Source organism: Castor canadensis, chromosome 4 (assembly GCF_047511655.1).
Source record: "Castor canadensis chromosome 4, mCasCan1.hap1v2, whole genome shotgun sequence".
In the NCBI taxonomy this organism is placed as follows: Eukaryota; Metazoa; Chordata; class Mammalia; order Rodentia; family Castoridae; genus Castor; species Castor canadensis.
This window is the reverse complement of record NC_133389.1, coordinates 157,337,622-157,359,521: the sequence shown is the minus strand read 5'-3', so window position 1 is coordinate 157,359,521 and position 21,900 is coordinate 157,337,622. Positions and strand designations below refer to the sequence as shown.

Genomic DNA, 21,900 nt, shown 5'->3' with positions numbered 1-21,900 from the left:
AGTGGCATTTGAGTGGGGCCCTGAAGAACGGTTAGAATTTCAACAGATAGCTTAGTGATAACTCCTAGCAAGGGCTTAAAGTTTGAAAAGCAGAAAATTTTGAGCAATAGCATCCTAATTTGGGGAAAAGAGGTGTTTGTGGAAGAAAAGTGCAAAGTTGGATAGGCAGGCTGAGCCAAGGTCATGGAGGGCCCAAAATGTCAGTTAAAGAGTTGAACCTTGGGCTAGAGGTGTGGCTCAAGTAGTAGAGCACCTGCCTAGCAACTGTGAGGCCCTGAGTTCAAACCCCAGTACCCAAAAAAAAAGAGTAGAACCTTGTCAACAGGAGCTTCATTGAAAAATTTTATTTGCTGCTTCTTTCCCAGTGTCCAGCCTGTAGTGGGCACTCAGCAAATATTTACTGAATAAATAACTGAGTGTGATTTTTTAGATACGTTTATCTTAATTTTGCCACGAAGTAGGGCAGTTAGAATTGTCCTACAAATTGTTGGAAACATAGAACCAGAGGTCAGGTCTGGGATGGAGACTGAAGGTAAAAATTTAGGTGTCATGAATTACTGGAATTGTAAGTGTGGTTAAATTGACTTCAGGAGAACATGTAGCTGCAGCCAAAGAGAGCTCAGGCAGTGCCCACATTTGATGAGGAGACCAGTAAGGAAAGGAAGAAGATGGAAACTGAGACTAAGTAGGCACAGTGCCCAGGAGACCCTGGAGAAAACTTTCAAGGAGGGGCTAGGTAACAGCACCAAGAAGGCAAAGGACTTTGAAAAACACTAGCATCTGTGTAATGAGGTTGCCACTAGGTAGCTGTAGAAGAGAAGTTGAGTGGAGTGGGGCCTTATGCCAGGCTGTAAGGTGTAAGTGGGTATAGCTCTCCCTGTGATAATTACTTTCTTCTCCTTTTCCTTTATCACCTTCCTACCTCTCCTCCTTTAATACTGCTTGCTTTTGGAGCATCTATTCAAAAAGACAGTGTGCCCAAACTGTGTATATAGTCTTGATTCCAATTAAATACTGGACAAAAACACATCTAAGTCTAAATTTGCTTTCTCTGAGTTATGAGACCATGATCTTTCCTCTCTCCCTCCCTCCCTCCCTCCCTCCCTCCCTCCCTCCCTCTTTCCCTTCCTTCTTTCCTCCCTCTCTCCCTCCCTCCATCCCTCCCTCCCTCCCTCCCTTCCTTCCTGGGATTAAACCCAGGGCCTCATGCTTCTTAAGCAAGCATTGTACCACTTGAGCTACACTCCAGTCCTTCAGAATTTCCATGAGTATTTATTACTTTTACAATTAGAAAAGAACACTTTACAAATTATTTGTATGAATAGGATACTCATCCTCAAGCATGGCAATAATCTCTTTTATTGGAGTTTGGATACAATGTAGCCATTTAATGTTTGCTCCAAGCCTATGAAAGTAGGATTCCATTGTTGTTTCTAGCTGTGCATCTCATCTCAGCCTGCTGAGCTCTTTTCATGAGGTTCTCTCTGGCTTTCATTTCCTGATCTGCTGCTTGTGGTAACATATTTATGTTGTCTACATGAAGCACCATAAAAAAAATCATAACCTCATGGTCTAGGAAGTCATTTCTCTGGAGTCATATGTTCTTCTGTAGGTCCATGATGTAACTCAGAAAATTTTGTCAGCCATAACCTCAACCAAAGTGCACATGTGAGAACCATGAGTACCATCCTTGTGATCACCCTTGGTTCCCATTTTTGAAAATAGATTAATGGAACAAGTTAACCCTGTGTGTCTTTGGTATTGCAGTTTTCTTCTCAGTCTGTTTGTAATGTGACTCAAGTTATTACAAAGGCACCTACACATCTATCTTTATTGCAGCACTACTTACAATAGCCAAGCTATGGAAACAGCCAAGATGCCCCACTACCGATGAATGGATTAAGAAAATGTGGTATTTATACACAATGGGATTTTACTCAGCCACAAAGAAAAATGAAATTTTGTCATTCACAAGTAAATGGTTGGAAGGGAAGAACATCATCTTAAGGGATATTAGCCAGGCTGGGAAGGCCAAAAATCACATGTTCTCCCTCATATGCAGATTATAGAACTAAAACAAATGCAGTAATATTATTGGACATGGATCACACACTAAGGGGAGAATGAGCACGGGAGGAATAGGGAAAGGGAAGGAAACCTAAAACTTGAATGTGGTTAATGTGCTCACTATAGAGGACTGTGGGGCGGGGAGCACGAGGAGGTGACACCAAACAATGTATATACATGTAAGTAAATGTAAAAACAATAAAATGAAAGAAAGAAAGAAAGAAAAAAAAATCCCTATATGGCCCCAGATTCCTTCAGCACTGATTGAATTCTGATTATAGGTGGAAGGAAGTCAGCTCTTTTGCCATCCAGCTCAGAACAGGCATCTAGCTCTGTGCAGGCAAGCCTAGTGTTATTACTTATATCTGTTTCCACCTCTGTGTAAGAGGGCTGCTATATTTAGCCTGTTAATTAGCCTTGCCTAATGGGCATACAGACAGCAGATTTCCTTGTTAGAAAATAGCAATACACTGATTTTCCATCCTGTTACATCTTGATGCATGCATGGGATTCTTTGAGTTGAGCTCTTTTATTACCACATTGACAAATGGACCTCAACTTCTCTACCTGTTAAATAGGAGGAATACCTTCTTTTACAGAAAAAGGGTATGGATATAAATGTATCTCTAGACCACGGAGTTTGATTGAAAAATAGTGTGTTATAAGTAGTTGGTTGCTGACTTTGCCTTTGTTGTGTGGACTAATCTTTCCAGGGAGCGATCAGAACACATGGTTGTTAAATAAGTGAGGTGCAATGGAGTACTCTTCATAATTACATAGCAATTCACATTTTACAGGCATGTTGTAACAGCTACCTAGAATGATCTTCATGCAAAGAAATTTGATATTAGCAACTTTATTGGATACAGGTAGCTGAGTAAGACACCCAGAGTTTAAATGGTTTCCCAGAGGCCACCCAACAAGTGTGTGGTAGAGCCAGATTTAGAACACTGTTCTAATTAGCTCCTGATTTCCAGCTTTGTGCTAAGGCATACTGCACTGTACCCACACACATTGTCAGAGGAAGAAAAGCTTCACATTTTGACCTGTGTACATATGTTATTACTATTTTTTTAATTAGTTAATTGAAACCCAATGATGGCAAGCTAGTAAGAGACCAAACTCTCTTCAAGGGTTATAGAGCCCAGGGAAAAGAAATTCCAAGAAGAGTAAGGTTGGAAAACGGAGCCTAAAAGGATGAAAACATAGATTGTGTGGGAGGTTAAGTAAGGCACTGTGCCAGTCACGTAGCTCATGCAAAGGAATAACAACACATTCACTCAGTATGTGTTTGTGTAGTGCCTAAGTATGTGTGTGTGTTGTGAGTGTGTGTGACTATTTTATGCACTTGGGATACCTTAGCGAGCACAATGAGCATTAATTTCTGAACTCATAGAGCTTACATTTTAGTGAGGAGAGAGAAAAACACTGAAATTAAGTGGTATGTTAGAGGATGGAAAATGCTTAAGGAAGAAAGGTATCTCAGGTAAGGTGGCCAAGGTTAACATGAGCAGTAATAAGTTATGTTGACAGTATGTAAACCCATGTCATGATGTGATGAAAATGGTGCTTCAACCCAGTGGTCTTCCTCTCCAAAATGTATTCCACACAAGGACCACTTCGATAAAATATCTGACCAGTGTTCCTCAAAACTATGAAGGTCATCAAAACCTGGATTGAAGGTCTGAGAAACTGTTGTAGCCAAGAGAAGCTAAACAGACTTGACAACTAAATGTCATACTTGTATCCTGTATAGGATCCAAGGCAGGAAAAGGACATTAGAGCAAATGGAGGAAATTGGGATAAAGTATGGGTGTTAGTTTATAATAACATATCACTATTGGTTCAATTACTATTATTATTACAAATGTGCCATACTAATGTAGGATGATATATAAAGAAAATTGGTATGGGATATACAAAAAAATGTCTGTACTATATTTGTAATAATTCTTTAGATCTAAACTGTCTTAAAATTAAAAGTTTAATATGTGTTACAATTTTAAATTATGTGGTAAGTGTAAGCCTCACTGAGAAGGCAACTTGAACAATCAAAGAGTACTGGAGCCCAGTCCTTGGGAGTGAGACCCTGTTTAAAAAAACAAAAACCGAACAAAAAGTAACCACTTTGAAGCTATTTACTCTTTCTCTAGAATGAATTAAAGACTAAATTTGTGGTGTACATGAAGACCTAGGTTTGATCCCTACCACCACAAAAATTAAATAAAATACTGAATGAAAAGGAACATCTCATTTCAAAATTACACAGGAACTAAAATCCTCTTACACAATTCGAGAGATGGAGGGCTTAACTTTAGGCTCTGTTAAGAAAAGAAAAACAACCAAATCCCATTTGTATTTAGAAACATTTTATGAAGTATTTATTTTGATAATATCAAAAAACATGAAAGTAGCCAAATTTATAGTCATTATCACTTTACAAGAGAAGAAGGCAATTAGAGTTTCTGTGGTCTGTATACATCCTTGATATATCTAAAACAAAGGTCTGTATACACTGGTTAATTTACATACATTAAACAATGTAAATTAGTGCTTTTGGTTTAAATGTAATTGTTTAATGACCTAAGAACTAAAAATTAACTTATTAGCCATAAAAATTTTCAAGTTTTTGAAAAGAAAGCATGTCTGTCTACCATCACAGCAATGTATAATGGTGTTACTAATGGACTGGTTTTATCTATTTATAAGCAGTAAAGGGGAAAAAAGGCTTTTGCCTTGTTGTTTTGTTTACTTTTTGCTAAAGACACACAGGTATCTTGAAATGTGGCTACTATAACTAAGGAACTAGTTTACTAGACTTTACTAAATTTAAATAGCCATCTGTGGCCAGTGTCTACTGTATTGGGCTCTGTCACCATTGAGGTCTGCTCTAATTTGGCCTAACCTTAGAGATCTAGCATTTTCCAGGGAGAATGGGCTAGTGCTCATGTAGGAGTTGCCGGGGAGGAGCTATAAAATTTGAGACTTGAGGTCTGAAGAGAGAAAAGGACGAACTAAAGTCGCCATGCAGGCCATATTTCTACCAAAGGCGCTTGGGCACACCCCAAGCTAGACCTGTAATCTGAGATCAGCCTTAGAAGCCAGGGAGTTTAGCACCTGAAACTTTATTCCAGGAAGACTGGAGAATTCTGAAGTCCAAGGTCGTTGTTAGGCTCTGTAGAATCTAACCCTAGGGAGCTCGCTCAAGCACTGTAACATTCAGGTTTAATACAAGGATAGAGCTTCCTTCTCTGCTTGCCCCTTGCACCTTTAAGCTCAACAGATCATCAGTGCTTTCAAGGTTTTTTAAAGGACTCAAGCATTTGTGACTTTCAGACTGATTATGATGTAGGCCTAATCACAGAATTCCTAGTTTCTTTTCTGTTTTAGGTCAATAGATCAGATATTTTGCCAGAGTAGTCTTTTCACAACTGCTTTCAAAGGTGTCTCTGTGTACATAAATGATGTTGGCCTCATTTTCTCTTATCAAGTGCTCTACCCTGCTCTGTGGAAGTTCTAACACAAAGCAGGAGTGATATGTGTTCTGACAATGGAACTTCTGTGTAGGTGTCATCCCCCTATGGCTGCCGTGGACAAGGTGTAAAGGTGGGAAAGTGCTTAGACAGATTTGTGTCTATAGAATATAATGAACCATGTGCCAATGTTGTCCTGTTTATTTTTTCTTTCAGGAAATCAAGGATTGATATGGCATTGCTGGGATAAGCACTACCTGTTGTCTTCACAAAGATCTCACTCAGAATAAGATCTCACAAAGAATAAGCTCAAAGGAACATTTATCTCACCATACCTCTGTTAGCTAGCAAATGTTTTCAGTGACCAGGAAAACATCAGTCACCGTTGTGCTGAGCCTACTATAGGCAGATGAATGAAGGTTCCTTTCAGCTCTTTCCTTAATTCTATTACTGAAGCACCACTCTTCGTTGGATGAATGTTCATGAAGCCATTTTCTGAACCAGCTTAGGAGGCTGCCGCCTATTGGAACGTGTGACATGGAAGCTTTGGAAGTAGATGATATCAGCCCAGCCTTAGAAGTTACTGAGGATTTCTTTAGTACTTTTGATAGTAAGCTAGAAAAAACTGTGCAGCAGGCAGAGGTTTATGGGATTCAGGAAGTCCCTGAACTGGTAGGACACGAGGTACTCAGTAACATAACGGACAATGGTGCTATGAGAAAAGCTGCCTCCTTGGACAAGGGGGGCATGATTTGGGACCACTGTAAGAGCATGATCTTAGAAACCAAAGCTCAAAATGTCTTCTCTGCCAAAGAACAGTTTATGGTCCAGAGAGGGACAGCCCCAGATAATCTTTCATGGATGGAACAAAAGGAAGCGTCAACATTTAATTTTTTCAATATCTGTCAGCGTCGAAGGGACAGACCTCGTTCTGTGAATGACTTATTGGATGAGACCTCAACTTTCAAGCCAGGGCATGCTCGATCTAGGTCAGATGTTACCCAAACAGACTGGCGGGTCATCCTCAGCACCATGCCTTTGCAGCAGCAGCAACCATCTCTTCAAGGCTCCCACTTCAACAGGGCATCTTTTCTGTTGCCTTCACCAAGTAAGGATGAAGATGCTCAAGGAAATATGGGTATGTTTTCATACCTGACTTCCACTGAACAGTTGTTTGTTTGTCTTTCTTACATCTGCCTCAGGAGAATGTTACTCTCCAATATCCACATCTGGCTTTGCTCCCTCTTTCATTTACTTTGGCTCTTTACTTGCCTCAAGTCAGTAGGTTTATTGTCTTCTTAAGAGATATTTAGTGAAAAGACATCTATGGTTAATTCTCCTTATCTAATCTTGTATGTAAGAATGTTCTCATACTTAGGGTAGTATTTTCCTCTGACCATTGTGTGATACAGCTTATTCATATTAGTAGGTGTTTACTGGATAGCAGGTTGGGCTTAGTCTTGTGGTGTGATGTACTTAAAGACAGGTGAAGACACACCCTGTCCCAAATAACTTATCATCTAGCCAAGGGGATCAGACACTAATGAATATTCAGGAAGTTACTCAGTAATGAGAGACAGTAGATGGTCCATTGAAATGTTTGTGAGGAAACTTTTGTGTTACTCTGTATACAAGTGAGTGGCAGTGATGGTAAAAGGACAGGAAATAGAAAACACTCTGGGATGGACTGATCAGGAAGGGCTTACAAGGGAACATAGAACTTGAGCTGGCCTTTGAAGGATACTAAAATTTAGAAAAAGTTATGGGTGATGACATTCAGTCAGTATTACAATGTGAACACAAGTGAGAAGAGTTTGGGGGGTGTAGCTCAGTGGTAGAATTCTTGCCTAGCATTTGTGAGCCATAGAAAAAAAGAGGGGAGGAATGGAAGAGATGGGAGTACAGAGGAGAGAAAGCATTTCCATGTGAGTAGAGCAAAAGAACCCATGGCAAGTAGTGTTTGGAAAAGATTGGAGAAGATTGTTAGGACCTCATGGTGTAGGGTCTTGAATGTCACTTTCCCTCATATTTTGTACATGTGTGTACATGGATATGTAAAACTCATGTACTGACACATGAATTTCTCTTTGACACGTAACAAACCATCTTTCTATTTCTCCTAGCATCTTCCTTCAAGATAATGTCATTTATATAGTCTTACCAGTTTTTACTACTAATGACTCTTCAGGCCCCCTGCTCAGTTCTGAATTTAGATGGCTTCTCCTCAATTAATTGGTATGGTTTTTGTACTTTACACAATTTTAGACTTACTTCCATCTCCAACTGCTTGGTAGTCCAGTGATACACTTAACACTTTAATAAATAAAGTTAGTGTACAAGTGCAGCCTGAAGCAAGGATATAGTTTAGCATGTATATTAAAGAAATGCAATGTTTCTGCCCATGAGATACCACTTTTTTTTGTGTGTGTGTGGGACTGGGCTTTGAACTCAGGGCTTCACACTTGCAAAGTAGGCACTCCACTGCTTGAGCCACACCTCCAGACTATTTTGCTCTGGTTATTTTTTGGAGATTGGGTCTAGGGAACTATTTGCCTCCCAAGTAGCTAGGATTATAGGTGTGAACCACTGGCATCCCACTGAGGCACAACACTTTCACATATAGTAAAAATTCATCCTTTTAAAATTCTTCTTTTTTCCGAATTCATGACTTGGCATTCCTTGTATTCTCTTTTAGACTGTCACCAGTGTTCTATAACATCTAGCCAAAGGTAGAAACCTTAGTAGTAAAAGGAAAAGGTCTTTATAAAGCAAGGCTGTGGTAACTAGTTAGATATTACAGGACAATTACTGTGACCCCTGTTTCTAGAAAAAATGATAACTTTACCTTTGAGCTGTTTCAGTAAAAATAGGTGCACTATTTGATTAGTAAATAACCTCAGTATTTTTTTTTTTGGTTTCTTAGAATTCACATAGAGTTTTGTCACTATTATCACCTTAACCATTCTAAGTCCCTGTCATAACCCAAATGAAGAGGATGCCATACTTCTAGCATTATTTTTCTTTCCTTGTTCAAATTATAAATCAAAGGACTAGATCTTCCCTAGGTTCTCTAAAGCCCTGAATTTCTCCCTTCAGTTTTTGATAAACCATCATTATTAGTCCTTAAGTATCTCAACTTTAAAAAAGATTGAATATTATTTTATGTTGAAATATAAGCAGTAAGTGGTGTTTAGAAAAAGTAAAGTGTAACAATGGTCTTTGTATCAACATAATATATCCTGGCCACCTTTTGGTCATCCATGAGGGATACATCCTAGTAGGAATTAGCAAGCTTTGGCAAAAAGCATTCTGAGTTTCTTTTTTTAATTTTTATTTTATTCATATGTGCATACAATGTTTGGGTCATTTCTCCTCCCCCTTCCCCCACCCCTTCCCTTACCTCCAGCCCCCTCCCTCTCCCCCCCACCCCCTCAATACCCGGCAGAAACTATTTTGCCCTTATTTCTAATTTTGTTGTAGAGAGAGTATAAGCAATAACAGGAAGGAACAAGGGTTTTTGCTGGTTGAGATAAGGATAGCTATACAGGGCATTGACTCACATTGATTTCCTGTGCGTGTGTGTTACCTTCTAGGTTAATTCTTTTTGATCTAACCTTTTCTCTAGTACCTGTTCCCCTTTTCCTATTGGCTTCAGTTGCTTTAAGGTATCTGCTTTATTTTCTCTGCGTTGAGGGCAACAAATGCTATCTAGTTTTTTAGGTGTCTTACCTATCCTCACCCCTTCCTTGTGTGCTCTCGCTTTTATCATGTGCTCATAGTCCAATCCCCTTGTTGTGTTTGCCCTTGATCTAATGTCCACATATGAGAGAGAACATACGATTTTTGGCCTTTTGGGCCAGGCTAACCTCACTCAGAATGATGTTCTCCAATTCCATCCATTTACCAGCGAATGATAATATTTCGTTCTTCTTCATGGCTGCATAAAATTCCATTGTGTATAGATACCACATTTTCTTAATCCATTTGTCAGTAGTGGGGCATCTTGGCTGTTTCCATAACGTGGCTATTGTGAATAGTGCCGCAATAAACATGGGTGTGCAGGTGCCTCTGGAGTAACCTGTGTCACATTCTTTTGGGTATATCCCCAAGAGTGGTATTGCTGGATCATATGGTAGATCAATGTTTAGCTTTTTAAGTAACCTCCAAATTTTTTTCCAGAGTGATTGTACTAGTTTACATTCCCACCAACAGTGTAAGAGGGTTCCTTTTTCCCCGCATCCTCGCCAACACCTGTTGTTCGTGGTGTTGCTAATGATGGCTATTCTAACAGGGGTGAGGTGGAATCTTAGTGTGGTTTTAATTTGCATTTCCTTTATTGCTAGAGATGGTGAGCATTTTTTCATGTGTTTTTTGTCCATTTGAATTTCTTCTTTTGAGAAAGTTCTGTTTAGTTCACTTGCCCATTTCTTTATTGGTTCATTAATTTTGGGAGAGTTTAGTTTTTTGAGTTCCCTATATATTCTGGTTATCAGTCCTTTGTCTGATGTGTAGCTGACAGAGTTCCCACTCTGTGGGTGTTCTCTTCAGTTTAGAGACCATTTCTTTTGTTGAGCAGAAGCTTTTTAGTTTTATGAAGTCCCATTTATCTATGCTATCTCTTAGTTGCTGTGCTGCTGGGATTCCATTGAGAAAGTTCTTGCCTATACCTATAGTTCCAGAGTATTTCCTATTCTTTCCTGTATCAACTTTAGAGTTTGTGGTCTGATATTAAGATCCTTGATCCATTTTGAGTTAATATTGGTATAGGGTGATAAACATGGATCTAGTTTCACTTCTTTGCAGACTGCTAACCAGTTTTCCCAGCAGTTTTTGTTGAAGAGGCTGTCTTTTCTCCATCATGTATTTTTAGCGCCTTTGTCAAAGACAAGTTGGTTATAGTTGTGTGGCTTCATATCTGGGTCCTCTGTTCTCTTCCACTGGTCTTCATGTCTGCTTTTGTGCCAGTACCAGCATTCTGAGTTTCTGACACCTTTTCTTTCTGGAAGGCTCTTGTGAGCAGGCATGAGAAGTCGTGTTTTTATTGCTCTCCAGGTGAAGGGCAGGGGACAAGCAATGGCCACCTCTTCTTGGGCTGGGAATAGAGAAGCATTCTAGATTCATGACTGATCACCCACTTTGATGACTAATTCTCGTAAGTATTTGAGGAGAGGTATGCTAACATCTAGGTGCATACTAGTGAAAATCAGCCAAGATTTCTGAGTAAAGTTTACTTCAAAACATTCAAAATTAGCCATCCAAACTGATGAAAGTCAGTTTCTCCTGAAGAATATACCAAAAGCAGAGGGAGGCAATGTAGGATTTTGGGTAGAGCTGGATATGAGGGTGTAGCAGATTTGGGGTTAGGCCAGAGCTGGGGAGATATATATATATATCCAACTGCCTGGTAAACATCTCTGTTGGAATGTTACACAACATTCTGTTGGAATGGTACTTCAAATTCAGTGTCCCCAAATGACCCATAATACTCCCATCTCCCATTGCTGCTGTTTTAACCCTTGCCTTAAAGTAACAAAGCAGTTTACTTTATTTCCTCAGAAGACATAGATTTAGTTAAATGTGTTTCTTTTAATGAGGTAAACTTGATTTTGTGTCTATGCCTATCATTCTCTTACTTGTAGGCTTTATTTTTGCATAGCCATATTTTCTTCAGTTGATGTAAAAATGTAAAAATTCATATGAACATGTAGATATGTTTTATATGCATATACATATATGTCAAAAATAAGCTATACATACATACACACATTACTTATACCTACTAATCAAGATACATGGTAGAGAGGAAGGTGAGGCTACATGAAAAGAATATTCAACTAGAATTAAAGTATCTTATCCCAGATCTACTACTAACTTACCACATAGGTTTGGGAAATATTTGTTGCCTTTGTTTATAAGCTGACTGAGACAGATCAAATTATTTTTACTTTCCTCCCAGCTCTAAAACTGTATCACTCTAGGATGTATTTAAACTGACCCTGATTCCTAGTAGTTACATGGAAGCTAATTACTATAGTAAGATAGATAATGAAAGTCATGATGGATACATGGTATGGTTGAAATTATTTAATATTGAAAGACTTCTGTGTACCTTTGAACTCTACTTCTGGATGAACTGCAGTGGCAATTTTTAAAATAAAAAAAATTAAAGAAATCTCATACATTAGCTGTAGAGCTCTGAAACTCAATAAACTGCCAGAATCCAGCTTCTGTTTCCCTCCCTGACTGTGTTCACATTTTCCTCTGCCTGGCAAAGGTCAACTGAGCTTTTGTTTCCATAGGATTCACTCTCTGGTGACCTGGTACCATTCCTATGCTTGTGTTTTCTTGTTCTAAGTACTTTAGGAAAAGATCTCAAGCAGAGATTTTCTTTAGGGCTAGAAAAACCATGGCAGTAGAGTTTCTTTATCGTGAATTTTATGTTACTCTGTTTCAGTTCATTTTTTTCCCCATCTTTCACTTAAGTGAAAAGCCAAATTTGGGACTTCTACTAAAATGCTTTTCAATTATGATGTTTCTCAAAAGCCTTGGAGCCAGTAGAGGTGGGAATATTCCTGTGGGCTTAGAATAAATGAGGTCATCAGGACATGGTCTCTTGCTGAATTTGTGATTCACCCTTCAACAAGATTAGTCAGTATGAAGAAGTTTCTAAAATAGGTCACAGAAAGTTGATTTTATATGGTCATATAGTTTCCATTGGTTACATTATTGAATGTTGGCTTGTAGCAGCTATAGGCCAACAGCTAATATGCTTCATCGACATCTGCATTCCATTTCCTAACACTTCTATAACGGAATTGTAAAAATGGAATTTCTGATATTTTTTATGATTGTTCTCTTAATGCATTTTATCTTTTTTGGCTAGGAAAGATACAGTTACAAATTTTTAAACTACTAGAATTATCTTCTTAAAACACATCTTTTCATGCTACTCTTCTTAAATATGATCCATGGTTTCCCATTACTTACAAAGCCCAGTGTAAAGTTAATAAAGTATTCAGGTATCTTTCCAGTCTTATTGCCAACACTTTCCTCCATCCAAATCTTTTTGTCATTTTTGAATGTGCCTTGTGCTTTCAAGTTCGTGAACCTTTGCTTATACTATCTCTTCATCGTAGAGCTTTTTCTTCCCATATAACTTTCCAAAAATGCTCCATTGTCTTTCAAGGGCCAATTCAAATGCCACATCCACCTTGAGACCTTTCCAGTTTTTTTTTTCTCAGTTAATATCCTTTTTTCTTTCACTTTATATTTTTCAAGCACATTTTATTCTGTTGTGCATTATAGTTAATTGCTTATGTGTATCCCACCCTGGATTGGAAGTCCTCTGAAGACGTAAACTATATTGTGGAAAACTGTACCAAGTATGAGCATATGGGAGATTGAATTCTATATATTGTGCTTATAAAATCAAGACAGAATAGCTATGATTTTTTTCCCCTAAAATGGAAGTAGCTTCTGTTTCCTTTCTACTTACCTATAGCTTGTGTCAATTTGAATGGAGTTTATTATTAAAACTCTCAATAAGAGCTGTCATTTAATGTACTTAACTTTACACCCAGCCCTGTGCTAAGAAATGTTCATTATCTTATTTAATATGTTAGGTGATACTGTCCCGATTCTACAAATGAGCAAATTGAGACTTAGTTGAGTTTATCCTGGCCATCTAGCTAGTATGTGGTGGGGCTGGGTTTCCAACTAGGCCCAACTCCAGAGATGGCACATAACTCTGTTAGACTGCCTCTCAAGCCCAAGGACATTTAAGACTCCTACCCTACACTATAAATAAAATATAGTTTGATCTAGACTGAAAGTCTTAAGATTGGAGTTCCACTCTCAACTTGCCCACTTTATAGTATATCCTTGGCTAAGTCATTTTGTTTCCTGGAACCTCTTTCCAAATCTGTTAAATCAGTTTGAATCCTTTCCAAAGCAAATTAATAGAATACCCAAGTAAAAGTGGCATAGATAGTAAGGACATTACCACCTTATTTTTTCATCTATGTAATAAATAACTGTTGAACACTTTGTGAATGTCAAGCACTATATGCAATAAACAGTTGATAAGCCCAGAGGTAGATGGTCCCAGAGTCATCAAAGACCCAGGGGCTTTCTATCCTTTTGTCCTGCTAGCCTCAGTATGTTGGTAACATCTCTTCTCTCTACTCCTTGGTACAAAGTGGCTACAGCATCCCAAGGCTCATTTTCTTATAAATCAACAGCCAAAGTCAGAAAGGGGTAGCACATCATCTCTGTTGGGTCTCCTCTCTAGAGACTTCCAGTTGCACTTTCCAGGGCCAGAACTGGGTGATTTGCCTACCCCTAAGGCAACCTCTGGCATAGGAAAATGGGGACTGTGATTGGTTTAAACAAATTATGATTCTTTGCATAGGGCAGGGGAGAGGCCATCTCTGCTGGGCATATTGCCACCGTACCTGAACAAAATTAAGATTCTATTGGCAAAAGCAATTAACAGATTCTGCTTCAGATGGGGCTGTGATTATAGGATTTCTAGAATCTATTCTGGCTCAAAGTTGTACAAAGATATAGTATTGGAATGCAATTTATCTTAAAGTCTGGCTAAGTGTGAGAGATTCTTTAATATTTAATTCTTCTAGGTTGGAGAAATAGAATAAAAAGCTTACCATGGCAAAGAGTGACCATGGTTTTAAAGTTCATATTTGGAATTGTTTGCTGGGTCAAAACATTCTACAAAGGCTAGGACTTCCTTTGTCACAGAAGGCAAAAGCCTCTGCTTTTAAGAATTTGGGTCCGTGGTCTCCTGATCAAGTTCACACTGGAGGAGAGAAATTGACCAGGACTGAGTTGACTGGGATCACTGTTGCTTATAGCAAAGAACTTGGAAAAGATCCCTTAGTTGGTATAACTAGCTAATATAAAACTAGCTACGGTGCAAGTTTATTTCTGTTAGAACTACACAGATGACCTGCCCTTTCCCCTAGGTTTTATGAAGGAAAAACAAATGAGATGTCTTGTTTTTATCTGTAAAGAAAAGTCTCCACAGTAGCCATTGGAAGAATATTACTTGAATCTAGTTCCTTTCTGACAGAATAATTTTGTTAAGAATTATCTGTGGAATAACGTAGGTTCACTGTGTACTAGGGTCTATGGAGCATATTTAAAGTGTATAAGATACAGCCCTCTTTGGTTCTTCTCTTCATGTGCTTTGCTGTGGACATTTGTGTCAATATCATGATTAATGTGAATCTTGCTAATTTCACTTCTCTCCTGTGCCTATGAGGAGGACAAAGAACTAAAATTAGTTCAAGTATTTAGCTCCTTGCTAGAACATAGCTGAGTACTATAACATGAAACAAATAAGGATTTAGAAACTGTTTTATCAACCAAAAATACAAATAAGAGTAATGATTGTGATCTAAGAACACAGGAGAGGTTTTCAATAATGAAAGGGATTTCAGCTGAGCCTTGAGATTGAACACAAAACCTGGGTGGGAAGAACACAACAAATGCATGGAGTATGTTGCATAAGAGTAGTGGGCCAGGTTATTATAGAGCCAGACAAACTTAATGTGATATATTTCAAATGTCTCTCAAAACACTTGAAAATGTCTTGAGAATCAAGATTAGAAGGGTACTTTACAAGAAGTCTGAAAGTTGGCAAGGGTCAAGGGTGGTGATGGGGTAATAGAGACCCTCCTTTTTAGTAGCCTTATATGTATGTATAAAGGGACATCAATTAGAATAGCACTCTTGGCCTCTCTCTATCCCTTTGCATACTCCACCCCTGGGAGGGAAACCAGGTAACTCAGCCCTCTCACAAGAAGCACTGATTTTGGTCACCTCTAGCTCTGATCCTGAATGCCATCAGCCTTCCATGGGCAGTCCCCCAAGAGGGGTGTCCTGGGCTACTTAGGGATGTTTGTGACTAGTGGTGAGTCTATAATCCTGGGGTTGTTGTGGCCACATACCTAAGATGTACCCTCCAACTGGCTGAGGCTTTCCCGGAACTCCATGTGTCTGACAACACTCTGTTTTTTTTTTCATTTTTCTTTTATTATTCATATGTGCATACAAGGTTTGGTTCATTTCTCCCCCTGCCCCCACCCCCTCCCTTACCACCCACTCCGCTCCCTCCCTCTCCCCCCCCAATACCCAGCAGAAACTATTTTGCCCTTATTTCTAATTTTGTGACAACACTCTGTTTCAGTTGGTTCAAAACTTAGGTGAGGAAAAGGGATGCTATCTGCTAGATCTTCTCAGGCCCAACAGTATGTGGAATGGATTGGTAGGTGGAAAGAGTTGGAAGGAAGGAAACCAAACAGGAGGTTCTGCCAGTCATCATAATGTGGGGTAAGAAGGACTCAAATTAGGGTGACTGTTACAATGAAGAAACAGTAGGACCTGCAAAAAAAAAAAGAAGGGATCAAATTGGAGGTAGATGGATAAATTGACGAAGGAAAGAAAAAGGCCTACCTTTGGGAATGTCCTTCCCCTTTTCTGACTTCTCTGAATAACCAATTCCATCATTTCTTCAGGTCCATCTCTGATACCTACCACACCCTCCTTGAGACTTTCCAAAACTTCCAGGCAGAAGTCTTCTCTCCTTTGAGGTTGTGAACCCTTTAGCCTATTGGAAGATTCTGAGCACTTTGTGCGTTATATTGTAGATACTTTTGTATCCTTTTGTTTTTCCCTTAGAAACTCTGTTCACAGGATCTCTGTCTGATTCATTCAATATCTCTGCAGATTCTAGCATAGTCTTTGGCAATACATTCAACAAGTATTTATGGAGCCAGCCTTAGGTATATGAGGATGGAAGAGAGACCAAGGTCCCTGCCTTCAAGAGGAGAGGATTCTTTGAAGAAAATAAGCAAGGATAGAAAGGGACTCTTTAACTTGAGTGTTAGTGATTTTCTCACTGAGACAGTACCATGGAGGTGAAAAACTGAGGGGAGCAAATAAAACCATTGCCTTATTCCAAACAGAGGAGGTAATTTCAGAGGTCTTGAGGTTTGAATGTACATGGCTTGTGCAAGAAACATAGAGTGGCTGGACTGCTAGAAGGGAAGTGAGAGGTCAGAGCAGTAGTCAGAAGCTAGATCCTGTGCAACAGGAAGCAGAGCCATTGTGAAGGGAGACAGATGGAGATACAGGAGATGATCAGTTGAAATCATTTTTCAGTAGACATGCTAAAGGTTAGGATATTGGAAGGAATATTGGAGGAAAAAAGGTTAGTAGACAGAGAATTTTAAGGTGTTTTTGAGGAAGGGAATTGAGAAGTAGGAAGGAATTTGTTACAGAGTAGATGTGGAAGGGTCAGGTTTAGCAAAGAGGCAAGATGTTTCTTCTTTTGAGGTTAAAAGACTAAACTAGGACACATCTATAGAACACTTATATAGCATCATGTATTATTCCAAGAGCTACTCATTTCTTCTGCACATTAATATAAAGAGATAGGTACTATTAGTTTAGCCCATTTTAAAGAGGAGAATATTGAGATTAGGTTAAGTAATTTTCTTTCCCTGTGTGCCCAGGGTCACACAGCCAGTGAGGGCAGATTTGGGATTTGAACCTGGGCTGGTTGACTCCAGTGACTTTGTGCTCTATGGCACTTCTCAAGAGCATTTGTTAGTATGATGTTGAAATGTAGTCAAGTGTACTATATGTAAAGAAGCTTCCTATAGTTACAGAGAAAGAGATGGTGGGATTTAGTGTTTGAGGAAAGTTAAGATGGTGTGGAAAAAGTTGTTCTGGGAATTGTGTTTGGGATCCATTAAAAATGAATAAAGGAATTAATTTTGGGCATTAAAGATGGGAAAATTTGAGCAATGTGAATCTGTGTTTGCTTGGGTTAGCATTTCTGTATCTTGCTCAAGAATGCTAGGATTAAATAGAGAATATAGATGATGATGGTGATCCAGAATTGTGGTTAAATCAGGGAAGTAAGAGAAAACAAGTTTTAATATTGGGTACAGAATGTAGAGAAGGAAAGAGTCCAGTGAAATAAGGAAGACATAGTCTAGTGGTGAAGTGGAATGGTTTCCTCCTGCTGAGGATGGACTGGAAGGAAGTAAAGTGAGAAAAATGCCTGTGTAATGAAGGAAGGAATTTATACATACTACTGGATGAAAAGTTCTAAAAAGTCTAGAAAGTTACTACTGTGGAATAGAGAATTGGTCTCTGAAGTCAAAGAAATCAAGGAGCTCTTAAACCAAGGGGCACACATACACATATTTTTACTTAATAGCAACAGGCACTCTTTTCTGCTACTCCTAGATATAGTCTTAGCATTTATTTACTCAGGCAATGTCAGTAGCAGTCAATGAAAGTTGCTTTCTGTCTATCTGCTTCAGAGGAGCTATGACTCTAAGATGCTGGTGACAGGAGCTAAATGTGAGACTGACTGTAAGCAATAAAGCAATGAAGCAATGTGGAAGAGTCAGGTTTAGCAAGGAGGAGACGAGATGTTTCTTCTTTTGAATTGTAGTCAGTGAGTGCAGTAGAGACTAAAACTGTAGAGGTTGTAACTTAGTTACCCATAGAAGTATGCAGAGTTGGAGGAAGGAATAGGGCCAGCAGGAGAGTGGACAGTTTTCAGTGAGCTCTGTATCTCTGAGGAAGGCTAACCACATTCTCCCATGCTTCAGGCTGTCAGTGTGGTACTGGTGGCACCTGAACTACAGCCATGAGGTGAAGTTTAACCAAGTAGCATTGTAGTCTGGGAAGCTAGAGATGAGGTCTAGAAGTGAGGAGACAATAGCAGTTGAGTACAGGTAATTAGCACTGACTAAGTGAAGAAGCCAAGTTGAAAGAGTGTCTTGATTCTAAAGTGATATTGTGGTTTCTGTTTTAATCTTGAGCTAGTTGTTTTATATTGATGCAGAAGTCTCACATTGGACTCAGTTACCATAACCAAATTGTAAACACTTCAAGAACATGTCACCCTTGTGTCTTTAACAAAGAGTAGAGTTCTGTTTTGCACATAGTTGGTACTTATTAATGTGGGTCAGATGGCTTTGCTTGTTTATCTTTGAGCTATATAACAACTGTAAATACTGTTTCCTAGATTTTTAGATCTTAAAATAATCTATCCTTATAGATTGCTATGGCCTAGACGATTTATGAAAAAAACTGAGTAGATGACCAAGGTTGAAAGAAGTGCAGTGTATCTGCTGAGCTTTGGCTGAGGAGTGATCTGATAGAGCCTGTGTAGGACAGTGTTACACTTTAGTACCATTAGTACTCTGTTCATTTTCCATTTGGATTCCTTTCAACTTAAGTGTTTCCTTTAAATTTTCCTGGATAATTTTGATTTGGATTATTAGTACTATATGGGTTTTTGAGTTTTTTGAAAACATGGAACTGATGCTCTTTGTCTTCATCCTAATCATTGCCTGATCTTCAGAATCCTATTCTTCTGGGGTCATTCATTGTATTGACTCAGGTTATCCAGATTTTCTTGGTAAACTAGATATTTCAGTTATTGTGATCTGGGACATAATGTTTTTTAGAAAAGAAAAATTGCATAAAATACCAAATGAAAACACACAGCAGTTCAATAAATATGTATGCTAATATATTTGAATATACCTAAGTATTTTATCTGTATGTATTTGTAGAAAACACCTAGATGGTTCATATCAAGCAATACACAGTCTGGGCAGGATTGAGGGTGCTGGAATGTGGAGCCAGAAACCTTTTTTTCTATAACATTTCTTACTGATTTGGGGGAATAATTTTATTATAAAATTTAATAAATATTTGATGAATGTGAACTAATATTTGAAATTTAAGACAAAAATGATAGGAGTCATCAGAGAGGCTTAACATAGAGCCATGGAGGCACAGAGGAGGACAGTTGTTTTCAAGTAGAGGGACTGAAGAGAGGCTTCAATAACAGGTGAGAGGACATAGGAGTCCTCAAGTGCAAGGAGCATGTGGACTAGCATGAAGAGAAATCTAGGCAGGGGTACCGGTGATAGAAAATACATGACAATTGGGAGGGGTGAGCAATAGAAACAGCAGTCAGGTAGAAAAGTAACTGAATCTTGAGATCCAAGTAGCAGTTGACAGAAAGCACAGGAACTGGAGGAACATTTAAGCAATACCATTAGTACACACTCGACCAACTATAGAATGTGGAAGATTCTACAGGACGAATAAATCAATTTCTTCAATAAGTCCATACATGGGACTGGGGGTCTATCTCAGTGGTGAGGCATTTTCTTACCAAGTATGAGGCCCTGGCTTCAATCCCCAGCACCAAAACAAACAAATAAATAAATATTACTTGGCCTGAAAAAAGGAAGAGGGAACTATTTTAGATTTAAAGAAATATAAAGGACATCAACCAAATCACTGTGTATAAACCATCAAACCATTATAGAAATGTTTTGAGATAATTTGAACAAATTAAACATAGACTGGATATTATATAAGGAATTATTAATTTGGAGGGTATGCGAAAATCTATTTAAAAAATAGATTTTAAAGTTCTGATATGTTAGAGATATACCCTGAAGTATTTAAGTATTTACAGGTAAAATTATAAAATGTCTGTGAATTGCTTGCAAACATTCCAGAAAAAAAGATACACATATATATATATGTGTGTGTGTGTGTGTGTGTGTATTCATATACATATATACATGTATGTATATATACATGTATATGTGTATATATATATATATATGTACACACATGTATATATATAAAGCAAGAGTTAGAGAGAGTTGGGAAAGATGAAACAAAAATGGTAGAAATGTGATGTTTTTTTGAGTGCATGGTGTTCATTTTACTTTTCTACATGCTTTTGAGTGTATTTAAAATTTTCCATAATGAAACGTCAAGGTCAAACTAAGGAACATGAACTATGTGACTCCCTGGAACCTGTGAAGAGTTTTGACTAGAGGAGGAACATGGGAAGGGCTGTGAGATCCAGAGAGCTTAGCCTGGTAGCAGTACATGAGATGGCCAGGAGGGAGAAGGACTAGACCTTGGTGAAGGTGGTAGCCATGAGAATGGAAACTTTTTTGAGAACTGATTATTATTTCCTCTATCAGTTTCTCCAAAAGAGGAACTGTAGTGGGTTGGCAGTACAGAAGTGAAACAGGTGCTAGACAGGGAAGTTCCTTTCTTCCTCTTCAGTCAGTAGCAATTATTTTCCTGAAATCACTGCACTGGTCCTATTAGGATGAGGTGAAAAGGGAAAGGGGTCTTTGCTGAGAGGAACTGAACCAGGTCTTTATACTAGCCAACATGGAAACCAGTAGGAAAATGGAGAGTTTTGGGGTGATGTATTTGTTTGTTTTGTCTCATTTCACTATGAAATTTATAGTTACAGTGATCTATTTTTATCATATTTTTCTATTTTCTCTGGGGAAGTGGTAAAAACCTTAATAGTGATCCTATCTGAATCACTTACATTAGTTAAGACTGAGTTATATTATTAATTTGTAAAATTGAGTACTTTGAAAGAATATGTATGGGGTTAATTGAGTTAAAATATGTCCTGGGGAAACAAAACTTTGAACTATGGCAAATTAACTAAAGTTTAGATTTAAATATATGGTTTCTGATTTGTTAATAGCAAAAATACTAAAAATAAACTTCATATCCAATAGAAAGTTTCAGTTGCTAGAGATGAGAAACTGAAATTAAAGATAATTAATCCTTCACAAAGGAAATATTAAGAATGTGTGTTATAAACCGTTCTCCCCACACACATTTGTGATAGGAATAGGAATCCCTGAGAATGTTTCCTGATTTACTTTACTGTTTTCTTCTTGATTCATATTTTTCAAGAAATTCCTCTACAAACTGCAGCATCTAATAGAATATTAATATTCTATTAGAATATAATAGAATTCTAATAGAATAGACTGTTTCCCATGAAGCAGAAGTGGGGGAACAGAGATAAGAAATACTCCTTATTGAGTGAGAACACTGTTTTGGAGCCTTAGTTCTTTGGAGATTCCCTGGGAGGCCTTATCCCTTCCACCCAAGCTGTAATCTACCATCCTAACTTATGAAGTCAGAGAGAAGGGAGGTTTTGGTCAGCTTTACTGCTGAGTTGGGATTTAATTAAAGTTGAATTCTAATTCATGGTAATGGTCATGAAGAGCTCCCAGAGAAGTGGAAAGAGGAGATGACAGTTTGTGGCTAAAACCACGAGAGGTGGTTTTTACATTACTCAGGAACTTGTAGCTGAGGGGCTGGGTGGCAGGAGGGACAGGGATAGAGGGACATATGGTCATGAGTCTCATTATGAAGAAGGCTGAACTATCATCAACGCCTGATGGAAATGAGAGGAGGGGAGGCGGCAGCAGTATCTCTAACAGTGCTGCCTCCGTTACAGCAG

General features: G+C 38.4%; 1 protein-coding gene across 7 annotated transcripts in view; it reads left to right on the top strand.

The window, feature by feature from the left end:
- The window catches only part of Plekhm3 (pleckstrin homology domain containing M3), a 168,746-nt gene that overhangs the window by 12,784 nt on the left and 134,062 nt on the right, over nt 1-21,900 (top strand). For all 7 annotated transcript variants that reach the window (XM_074071582.1, XM_020173404.2, XM_074071580.1 and 4 more), the window contains one exon: nt 5,757-6,678. In XM_074071582.1, the coding sequence (XP_073927683.1) occupies nt 6,078-6,678 (601 nt within the window). In that variant the 5' untranslated portion in view covers nt 5,757-6,077. The remainder of the gene's footprint in view (nt 1-5,756; nt 6,679-21,900) is intronic.